The sequence below is a fragment of the Carassius gibelio genome, chromosome A3, assembly GCF_023724105.1.
Source record: "Carassius gibelio isolate Cgi1373 ecotype wild population from Czech Republic chromosome A3, carGib1.2-hapl.c, whole genome shotgun sequence".
In the NCBI taxonomy this organism is placed as follows: domain Eukaryota; kingdom Metazoa; phylum Chordata; class Actinopteri; order Cypriniformes; family Cyprinidae; genus Carassius; species Carassius gibelio.
Window position 1 is genome coordinate 33702803 of NC_068373.1, and position 12190 is coordinate 33714992.

The 12190-nt window shown below is 40.8% G+C and overlaps 1 protein-coding gene across 1 annotated transcript; it reads right to left on the reverse strand.

Annotated features, from left to right (window-relative positions):
• Positions 1 to 2159: 2159 nt before the first annotated feature.
• On the reverse strand, positions 2160 to 5802 carry LOC127956622 (ecto-ADP-ribosyltransferase 5-like). The gene is made up of 3 exons (XM_052554693.1): positions 5676 to 5802; positions 3406 to 3494; positions 2160 to 3330 (listed from the first exon to the last, which is right to left on the reverse strand). The coding sequence occupies exons 2-3, from the start codon at positions 3451 to 3453 to the stop codon at positions 2548 to 2550; spliced, it is 831 nt and encodes a 276-aa protein (XP_052410653.1). The 5' UTR covers positions 3454 to 3494; positions 5676 to 5802; the 3' UTR covers positions 2160 to 2547.
• Positions 5803 to 12190: the final 6388 nt, after the last annotated feature.

The window sequence follows — 12190 nt, forward strand, 5'->3', positions numbered from 1 at the left end:
TCTTTACAAATCCCTGTTTTTTTTTACTTCTAATTTGTGACTGGTGTTTTGTTTTATTCTCTCCTCTCTACTTGTGTTTATGACAGTTAGCGGAAGCTAGAGATTATGGTTTATAAAGGTTTAAATATGGATTTTTTATTTTTTTTTGTACAAAAACACATTGATTCACTTCACTTATTCACCCTCCAAAACCATGTGAAGCACTTTTTATTACAGATCAATGCGCTCCATTTGACTTCTTTTGGACTGTTGAACCCACCTGCTGTCATTGTAAATCTAGTGGTGGGCAGAGTGAGGCTTCATGAATCACTGAAAGTCCCTGTGTTCCATTCAGAAGGGCTTATCCCAATGCCCTAATCCCTTCAAATAGTTTACCCTCCAGAGTAAGAGCTTCGAAGGGATGAAGGGTGTAGGGGTAAAAAAAACAAAAAAACAATTTGGAACATACTTCTGCGTCATCTTAATGAGACTATCAAGGAGGCACCTTCATTGCACATTTTAAATGCTAGTAAACCTCCAATCGTCTTTTACATAAAACATAATGTATATTTGTATATGTTATGTAATAGGCATTTGTAATGTGTCTATGTGCTGTATTTAAAACATTTGAATGGACTGATAAAGGTAGCTTTAAAGTATTATTGTTGAAGTACAATGTCGTTTTGACCAAAATAATGTATTAACATTAATATAATCTAACTCGTATAAATATTACAGTTAGTATAGAAAAATACAATACATTCAGTTATAGATGAAGTTTAGCTCTGTAGCACTAAACTTCCCTATGCAAAGGATAATGGGGATCTGAATTGTCCACCAGTTTTACCATTCGAAATCATTAATTCCGAAGGGTCTTTTGAATTGGCCAGTTTTGAGCATTTAGGTTTGGAACAACCCTTCAATGTGGCGACCATGATTGTTTTATTATTCCGAAGTGCCCTTCGGAGGGCAAGTCCCATTTGGAGTGCACCGAGAGTTTAAACGAATATGCCAACTTGTGTTGATGCTTCGAAACAATCAGACACCCGTCTCCACTGTTACACCTAGAGACTCTGCCACGCCCACCTAAAACACCTCGATTGAACACAACCCCACATGTTTATGTCACTGGAAATATTTGCGTAATGCTGCCCAAATTTTTACGCAAAGAAAGAAGCCATGGTTTCCGTAACACAGTAAATGTTGATGCAGCCATGTCAGGGTGATGTTGTGTGCACTTTATTTGGCCTATGAAAGTAGATGCATTTTGGAAGCTTTAAGATTACTTACAACAGAACAGCAAGGTATTTTATGGACGAATGTTTCGTGAACCTAGGAGAGGAGGTAATTCTGACATTGCTATGAAAATATGGTGCTTCTGAAACAGCTACTGTAAGTATGTTTTGTTATTAGTTTCAGTATTTGCTATTGAATGTTCAAATGTGGAGTTTTGTGACTACCCAGTGGAACATTTCCCTGCTAGTTACTTGAGTTGACTCCTACTTATATTAACCATTTGTGTTTACCTTCTCTCTCAGCGATCTGCCTTCTCCATCCCGTGGTCCCAGTTACTCTCTTGTGTTACCTCTATCAATATCTCCTCTACTCACCATCGCCAAGGTGTGTGCTCACCACCCTCCACTCTGCTCACCATCCACTGTCTCCTCTGGTCACCCCAAACGGCAAGGATTCTCATCCTCCATCCATCTACCTCTCGCCCACTGTCATATTCTGCCGGTCTCAATAAAATCCTGTATACCTCTGAACCACTGCCTCCAGTCCGCCTCTGTTACAATATTATTTTAAAGGGATTTTACTGAATATTAACATCTTTTTGTTTTGCTGCAAAATGTTAAACTAAAGACATAAAGCCATGACAAGAGACGTTCTGTGGTTGAGATGTGTATCCTACTTTTAAAAAAACTGTTATTGTAATAAGCAACGAGATTCCAGTAGCTTTACTGGCATGGTAAAAAGGCTTAACAAAGCATTGACAGTGCCTTGAACCAGTCGTGTTATAAAATGATGGTTATTGCATATATTATTTGTACAGCAGCAGCATTTTTTATGTTTGTTGACCTGCATTTATTTATTTTTTTTTACTTTATTTATTCTCATGTGAGTTCACTTTTTTTAAGCTACTACTTAAGTGAAGAAAAAAATAACATATTGAAACAATATTTTTGTTTATCTTGCTTTATTATAAATTCAGATTAAAATGTAAACATTCACACAAACGTGTTATAACATGCCTTAAGCTTTATACTTTGGATGCTCGCCTAGAGGATACAATGAATTCATGAAGCAAGACCACATTATAGTACCAAGTGTCGAAATGCTAAATTAAAAAAAAATAAAAAAAAATAAATAAAATTCTTTTAAACCAAAGTTTATTTGTACAAATCAAAAATATTAAATACATTTTAATTTTAGAAAAAAAAAAAAAAAAAAACTTCTTTACTCCCATCAGTACTAAATAGTATTATACTGTTCCTGGAATATCAAATGTGATTAAGTATGACAAGAAATTCAAAGTTTAATAATAAAGTGAAATGTAAAATATACCGGTTAGCAGGTTAACACTTTGCAAAATAATATTTGCAAAATTAGTAGAAAATTAAAGAAGGCAGCATGGTTGCCACTGTTAAACAATACACAACTCAGGTCACTTTTTCCAGTGCTGTTCAACACAAACACAGTTTCACACCAGAGATCGGGCTGATCTGTCCTGTTTTTGACAGCAGTGACAACAAACTTCTCGTATGGAGGAATCAGCACCTCTTCCTCATTGGGATACTTGGAGTATTTTGTCAGATTTGCACCTTCACACGTGTAGATTTCAAAACAAGATTTATTTCCAAAACCCTGTATTACTGTTCGATCAAGAGAGGAGGATGAAAATGAACTCAAACGAACCTCTTTGCTCTTAACATCAAATTTAACATTTGTACCACGATAAGTTACATAACATCTCTTTTGTGTTTTCTTCAGAATCTGTATCGCTTCTGTTAACAGAAAGTGAAGTGAATACCACGTGAATGTTCCCTCTCTGTATTTCTGTTTGTCAGTGCGAGTGGCACTAGTGAAATTACTATATACTCTAGAGTCTTTGTTAGTGTAAACATGAATAGCGACTGAATGAATCTGCTGCAAGTTATCCTCTGCTTTCTTTGCATTCTCTTCACCTTCTTGCCAAGTCTTATTAAATTCAGCCGATCCAGATCTTTCCTTCTCTAGAAATTTCTCCACCAGATTCTCCATTTCCATAGTACAGCCATCATACTGGTCATCAACAGAATTCTGTGCCATATCCAGTGGAAATATCTGTCCTTCAACAGCTGCTCTGTGATCCTGCAGCAACAGTTATCATAATGATCAATCATCAGTACTCATGTCTGTAATATTCATACTAGAACACAATCTTACCTGTCCTAGAGCAGCTAAAATGAGAAGAGCTTCAATGATCAGCAGCATCTTGATTGAGTCAAATCCCTAGATTTAGTGAAGCACAGATTCTGAAAGTCAAACAAAACAGGGTTTAACAAATGCTATATCTATATACCGTAAATTGAAAGAGATGTTTACATAGACTTAATTTAAACAAACACAGCAAAAAATAAAAAAAATAAATACTGTTTTCTCTTGTAGTCAGATTGTAAGTCTATATATATATATATATATATATATATATATATATATATATATATATATATATTTCAGGTGCTCAGAAGCAACGGCGAAAGGAGAAGATCAGAAAAATCAGTTGCTCAGATTTAGACGACTCTTCAAACCAGGAGATTTGGAAAGTGGCTTTTATATATTGCAGATCATCCGTGTCCATGTGTTCTGTGTGGGTCTGTGAGTGAGATAAATGCTGCATCACAGTACATTGTTCATCCAGATGGCTCTGTGTAGGATTCAGTTGGAACAACATTTGAACAGGTATTTCAACAAAATCGTCTTTGTTGGCAAAATTTCCTTCTACAACAAAAACTGTTCCGGCAAATTCTTAACATCAGTCAGGAGAACGTTTAGCAAATTTGATGTTTTCCAGTTTCGACTTAAGGACATGTAAACTGAAACTTTAATGCAAATGAAGTTAATAAAACTTGCCTAGCAAAAAGATTGTAGCACAATTGTAAACCCTTGTGAAATAGCATTTATTTTAACATTTTCTTTTGAATCCGTATCGCTTCGGTTTAAAAAAAAAAAAAAAAAAAAAAGTGGGGAGAGAAATAAAATAAAAATTCCATCAGTACATAAATTTTTTTTAATGTTGGTTGAAATCACTATGGACTTTAGGGCTTAATGTAAATACAAAAAAAAAAAAAAAACCCTGACGTCACTTCTTTTGAGGTCCATACACCATTTATTCATTGTGTTACATGGGAATGGTTGCCTTTCACAAAAGATGGGTTTGACTTGTCTGAAAAAAACATTTCACCTGAATTTGAGTTGCTCTGATGAAAGCTCTAGGACAAGTCTGAACAAATATGTTTTCAACAACACTTTGTGTTTTCTAGACCATTTATTCCATACATTTCAAACACTGAAGTGCTCTTTTTACTTTTGGTGGTGCTATAGTGTTTGAGTGAGTGACAACACATTTGGTCAGATTATTTTTCTGTGCCAGTCCTATAACAGAGCAAAATTTTATTAATAATAATATTATATATATATCTCAGTCTCACAATTTGTATATCTACACTAGAAAAACCCAAACAGCACTCCCCTTCAAACTATTTAGACCGGTTATCTCCAATAAAAATGGGACTGATGTACTCAATTTTATTAAACACTAAACAATACACTGATTGGCAATCAGAGCAGACAGATGTTTCCCGTAGGTAAACGAACAATTCTACAATAAATCAGTGAAAAAAAAAAAAAAAAAAAAAATAATAATGAGTAAATGAGTTCCAGGATATATATATATAAAAAAAAAATCTAACAAGGCCAAGACTACAGTGAATAAAGTCAGATATATAGGTACTGTTCACATACACACTCCAACACTGCAAGAAACACTTCAAACCAAATTGTACATTAACAGCATTTTACACTTCACAAAATAGACACTGTCCCTAAAGGAAATATTGCACAATGCCCATAGGCCAAAGGTTGAAATGACGATTGCCAAACAGACAACAACAACAACACAAAAAAAAAAAAAAAAACAGACAACACCTAAATTAACAAGCTACCACTAGCCGGACCCCCTCCTAGGCCCACCTAGGTCATCAAAGAACAGTGGTAGCAGATCCTCAAGACACGCACATGAAAAAATACAAAGTAAAACAAGATGATTAAACCCAGGAAAAACAGTGGCTAGTGACCGACGAAGGCAATACTCCTATAAATCACAAACAAATTTTGTGATCACATTGTAACATTTTAAAACATTAAGTCTAAGAAAGGATTAGAGAAAAATATATATATATTATATATTTATTTTTATATAAATATTATATAAATATTATATATTTTTTTTTTTTTTTTTTTTGACACCAGCCTAAATGAGCAAAAGCTATACACCCCGTAACAGTAAAGTTAAACGGCGTGACTGCTGGTACCTTTTACTGGTTACTAACACGCATACACCAAGCCAAACTACAAGCAAACAAACAAACGAGCCGCGTTAAGCGGTTCTCAATAAGTTCAACATTAAATCGACATAACCTTCCAAGAAAACTCACATTCTCGTTTACACAGATGATACACCAAAAGGCTCACTCTTCAACTCACACCGCATTAATGTTTTTCTGTTCATGTCTCACGACACATTTAAAGGGACGCGTCACTTACGCCACCTGATCCAAAATAATTAGTGCCAATGAGCAGGCCTTAAAGGTACACTTCCCGTCTCAACCACCCTACCCGCTAGTGGTTCCCAAACCTGTCCCGGAGTACCCCGCAGTGGTGTCAAAAGTACTGACATTCATTACTTGAGTAGAAGTATAGATACTAGGGTTTAAAAGGACTTTTGTAGAAGTTGAAGTATCAACTCAAGCTTTTTACTCAAGTAAAAGTGTAAAAGTACTGGTTTAAAAAACTACTTAAAGTATAAAAGTAAAAGTAATGTAAGGGGGAAAAAATGCCATTAAGAACAAAAGCTTAGGCCGCACCACATGGGCCTATTGTGCACTACCCCACCTCCTCAAAAAACATTTTTCTAAAGGCCATAATGACTACAATGTTATATTAAAATGTTCATGTTGAAAAATTTGGGATGCACTAGGCTACCTGTTTCAGCCGCATATATGAAAATACAAAAATGGTGTGCACATCCCAAACATCCAATTAGGACGCAGGTGCAAGACAACTGAATGATATAGACAAATAAAGAACAAATCTGAACACTGAAAACTACTGCTCCAGAGGAATTTAATCAAGCAACGTTTCGACCTTCAGGTCTTCCTCAGCCGCATATATGCCCATTTAAAATGAACGCACTTTAGTACAATGCAAATACATTAAAGGACTAGAGATATGATGACTAGTTACCAGTAACTATTGTTATGGTCCAAAAAGTCAAACTTTAGAGGCATGTCATCAATAACCTTTAATGGAATGTAAATGTACTGTGCATCCAAGCTTAGCTGCAGGAATCTGCGAGGGCAATGGACAAGAACATTGGTGCAGGCTTAGTGACAATTACACTTGTATGGCTGTCTATTTACAATAAACATTATAGTGCTGTCAAAATGAATGATTAATCCAAGTGATTAATCAAAAACTAAAACTGAAAAATAAGTCATAATCCTGATACCTTCTTGATTGATAGCTTCTTGTATTCGGTAAATCTGCTATGCACCTAAACTGTGCCTGAACCGATACTAAAAAAAAAAAAAAAGAACCACAAAAAAAAAAAAAAAAAAACTATGGATAAGTTTAAAGAACATTACAAATATTTAAAATAAATCCATAGCTTTCACCCTGGATGCTCTCATTTCTCAAGTTATGCTTCCCTTAATCTAAGGCTAATAAATGTATTTCACAATCTGGGTCATTATTTAATACAAAACCACACATAATGTTTCTACTGTATCTCTGTCAATCACTCTGATATTTAGTTAAGATGAGTGCTGTCTGTTACTGTCTTTAATCAGTCCTGTGAATTACTGTATGCTCATTCTTTATAAAGTAGCAACAATTTAGTTTTTAAAATACAGTACTGTGCAAAAGTCTTATGGAAAAATTAGTATTTTCACCCCAAAAAAGGGTTTTAAGCCAGTTATTTATATCTTTTGTTGTAGTGTGTCAGTAGGAAATATCAGTTTGCCATTAATTTTAATAATAATCTAGTGCGATTTTGAATGCACAAGCAGTTTGACAACAGCAAAATTAATGTTTGGAAATGTAAACTGATATTTTATACTGACACACTACAGCAAAATATATAAATAACTGGCCTAACACCATTCTTTTAAGTGAAAATACTAACGTGTCTAAGACTTTTGAACAGTAGTGTATGTATAAAGAACGTATGATTAAATTAAGTATATTAAAAATAAGTGTAATTAAAGTATGTGGTCGTTCATATGTGTTAAGGGCTAGATTTTCGCTGGAGGAAACGGCTGTGGTGTGATGAGTGAAAACTTTACAGATGAGAAACCGACTGCTTCCTCGTGACCTTTTGTAAACTGTATTTATGACAAAGAACTGCACAGATGCGGATATTCTAACAATCTATCGATAAACGCATACCTTGTTTCCTCTGTTTGTTTGCGCAACGCATGCGCTGCTCCGCTCGCGGTCTGCGGATTGAAGAGCGCGCTGAAAGACGGGGAGGAGACCGGTCTGACGCCGGTTTCAAATGAAATTTAAGGGGACTGACTCTGAGGCGATCGGATACAGGTTCCACACCCAACCCTACTTTAAAGAAATATATTTTTTGATAAACGAACCCAAAACTGGCTATGTCCTTGCTGGAGTGTGATGTGATTTGTGTCATGTGCAGGTGCGATGGATCGCGTACAAACCAATAGGGTGTCGGAATGGTATCTGTTTATACTTCTCAACCAACCACAATCAAATTCACTCCATCCGGATGGCGCGATTTATCTGGATTTTTTTTTAATGATGACAAGCCGGAATGAAAACAAGCCGAAATGAATAGCAGTAACGAAGCTATTTTTAAAATTTAAGGAGTAGAAAGTACAGATACTTGCCTGAAAATGTAAGGAGTAGAAGTAAAAAGTCGTCTGAAAAATAATTACTCAAGTAAAGTATAGATACCCCAAATTTCTACTTAAGTACAGTAACGAAGTATTTGTACTTCGTTACTTGACACCTCTGGTACCCCAACACACTGCACGTTTTCTTTGTCTCCCTAATTAAACACATCTGATTCAACTGATCAGCTCATTATCACATAATGAGCTGATGAGTTGAATCAGATGTGTGTAGTGAATGTTACAGACATAATTCACCATTGTTAAGTGTAGTTCTGTACACTGTGTTCTGCATAACTGTTCAGGGATCGTGGTCCCTTTAAATGTTCAGAATGCGTGATGACGTAACACGCCGGTCAGCGACATTGTTGTATTATTCTGTTTTTGCTTAAAAATAAACGACACACGCATTCGTGTGCTCAAAGTGAGAAGTTGTCCCTTGCAAATTACTGCAATTTCCACACTGGTGACCCCGACATTAGTCTGCTGGACGTATCCAGAGACACGACGCGATCATGACCGCTGTCACCCTCAAACTCCCCGAATTCTGGGAATCGTCAGCATCGCCATGGTTCACCCAGACTGAAGCGCAGTTCGCATTGCGTGACATCACTGTGGATACGACAAAATATTACTATGTTGTATCTGCTCTCGGAAATTCAACAGCATCCAGAGTGGTGAGCCTTCTTACGAATCCTCCCGAAAATGGGAAGTATACGGCACTTAAAGCCCACCTGTTGAAAACGTTTGAACTGTCAGATGCTGAGAGAGCCAGCAGGCTTTTCTCACTTCAAGGACTGGGTGACAGCAAACCGTCCGAGCTCATGGACCGTATGCTGGATCTTTTGGGTGAACACAGACCTGATTTTCTTTTCATCCAGCTTTTCTTGCATCAGCTGCCTTCCCAAGTGAGAGCTGCATTAGCCAACACCACAATCACTGACTGTCGTAGACTAGCTGAAGAGGCTGATACATTTTTCCTGGCAAGTCAGGGACATTTTGTGGCCGCGCTTTTTCCCGCGCACGTCTCTTCAGTGATGCGAGATGACCCCACACTAATTGCTGCGACCACTTCTCGTCGGCAGCAGTCTTCTGGCACCCAACAGCCCTCTGGATTGTGTTTCTACCATGCAATGTTTGGAACCAGGGCTAACAAATGCCGTCCACCATGCAGTTTCAGTGTTTCGGGAAATGCCAGGGCCGGCGCTGAGTAGTAGCCATGAGTGTCGGCCACGTAGGCAGGCTGCTTTTAATCCGCGATAGCATCTCTGGACGCCGTTTTCTGTGCGAGACGGGAGCACAAAGGAGCGTCCTGCCTGCATCTCGTTTGGATATGGTAACCGACAGCCACGGCCCCCCTATGGAAGCTGCCAACGGTAGCCCCATCCGCACATATGGAACGAGGCATGTCGAATTGTGTTTCGGAGGACAGCATTTCGGTTGGGATTTTGTTACTGCAAAGGTTGCCGTTCCCCTCCTCGGCGCTGATTTTTTGTGTGCACATGGACTGCTGGTGGATGTAAAGATTGACGCTGTCTGATTGACGCTGTCACGTTTTGTTCTTATGCATGCACGCTCAGTGAAGCTGACTCCATAAGCTCTCAGATTCCGATGATTTTCAACGTCTATTGGCCAGTTTCCCAGCCCTCACTCAGCCGACTTTCTCTTCATCTACTGTGAAGCACGGGGTGGAGCACCATCTCGCCACTACTGGTCCACCAGTCTACGCCCGCGCTCGGCGCCTCGACCCGACCAAGCTTGCCATTGCAAAGGCTGAGTTTGCAAACATGGAACGCCTGGGCATAGTACGCCGATCCGACAGCCCGTGGGCATCACCCCTTCACATTGTCCCCAAACCTGGCGGCGGCTGGCGCCCGTGCGGCGACTACCGGCGGCTTAATGAGGCAACGGCACCTGACCGATACCCAGTCCCGAACATACAGGATTTCTCAGCACACCTGGCTGGCAAGGTGATTTTTTCCAAGGTGGACCTCGTCCTGGGATATCATCAGGTGCCGGTACACCCACTGGACATTCACAAAACGGCAGTGATCACGCCGTTTGGTCTGTTTGAGTTCTTGCACATGCCGTTCGGCCTTAAAAATGCCGCCCAATCTTTCCAGCGCCTCATGGACTCTGTTTTGCGGGACCTGCCTTTCCTTTTTGTGTACTTGGATGATATCCTGGTGGCGAGCACGTCCAAGTCTCAGCACCTCCGAACCCTTTTTGAGCGGCTTAGCCACCATGGACTAATTGTCAACCCTGCCAAGTGCCAGTTCGGTCTCTCCACCATCGACTTCCTAGGACACAGAGTCACTAAGGATGGGGCAGTTCCTCTCCCATCAAAGGTGGAGGCAGTCATACAGTTCCCACGCCCACTCACTGTCAAATCTCTGCAGGAGTTCCTTGGCATGGTGAATTTTTATCACCGCTTCATCCCTCGAGCCGCTCAGCTCATGGGGCCCTTGCACGAGGCCTTAAAAGATAAACCCAAACACGCTGTGGACTGGACTGAGAGCAGAGTCAAGGGTTTTGATGCCACTAAAGCAGCATTAGCGAACGCCACCATGCTGGCGCATCCTTCTCCTACAGCTCCCATTGCCATCACCTCGGATGCCTCTGATTATGCTGTCGATGCAGTTTACGAGCAGTGGGTAGGTGGGGCCTGGCAGCCACTGGCTTTCTTTAGCCGTCAGCTGCGCCTTTGTGAGCGGAAGTACAGCACTTTCGATCGGGAGCTGCTCGGTATCTACCTCGCCATTAGACACTTTCTTTCCCTGCTGGAAGGCCGACACTTCACTGCTTTTGTGGACCACAAGCCGTTGAATTTTGCCATGGCCAAGGTGGCTGAGCCATGGTCCGCCCGCCAGCAACGGCATCTGTCTTACATTTCAGAGTTCACCACGGACTTGCAGCACATTGCTGGTAAGAGCAACCACGTGGCGGATTGCCTATCATGGGCTCTGGCAGGGGCAGTCCATCTTGGTTTGGATTACAACCGCATGGCTGCGATTCAGACCACAGACCCAGACGTGCAACATCTGAAAACCTCTGACTACAGGGCTACAGATCAAGGACATCATTTTTGGCAATGCCGGCACAACGCTCCTGTGTGACATCTCCACAGGCAGTCCTCGGCCTATCTTTCCCTCGGGGTGGAGGCGTCAAGTTTTTGATGCCATCCATGGTCTCTCCCACCCAGGTGCGAAAGCTTCACAGAGGCTTGTTTCAGCAAAGTTTGTGTGGCACGGCCTTAAGAAGGACGTTAGGGACTGGGCTAACACCTGTGTTTGAGTGCCAATGGGTCAAAGTACACCGCCACACTAAAGCCCCGTTAGAAACATTCCCGGTTCCCGAGAAGCGTTTTGACCACGTAAACGTGGACTTGGTGGGTCCTCTGCCCTCCTCTCAAGGTTTCACATATTTGTTAACCATGGTTGACAGGACCACCCACTGGCCTGAGGCTGTGCCACTGACATCAGGGGCATCTGTCGAGATGACACAGGCATTTATTGGCACCTGGATTGACCGTTTCGGCACCCCTTCAGACATTTCCTCTGACCGAGGTGGACAGTTCACGTCCGAGCTTTGGGACGCTGTCGCACAGAGCCTCGGAGTGAGACTCCACCGCATGACTGCATATCACCCACAGGCTAACGGACTCTGTGAGCGTTTTCATAGATCGATGAAGGCTGCCCTGCGTGCCAGCCTCAAGGACAGCAACTGGGTCGACAAGCTCGCGTGGGTGATGTTGGGTATCAGGACTGCACCAAAGGAGGATCTTCAGTCCTCATCCGCGGAGCTTGTTTACGGACAGTCGCTGTGAGTACCAGGGGATTTTGTCCCTAGCACCACGGTTCCCTGGTCTGCCACTCTCCAGCGGTCTACTCTACTGGATAATGCCAGGTTTTTTGCACCTGTCCCTACTTCCTGTCACGGCCTCCCTCAGTCGCACATCCCCGCTGGACTTCAAACAGCAGATTATGTTTTCATTCGCCACGATGCCCACAGAGGACCGCTACACCGACCCTACGAGG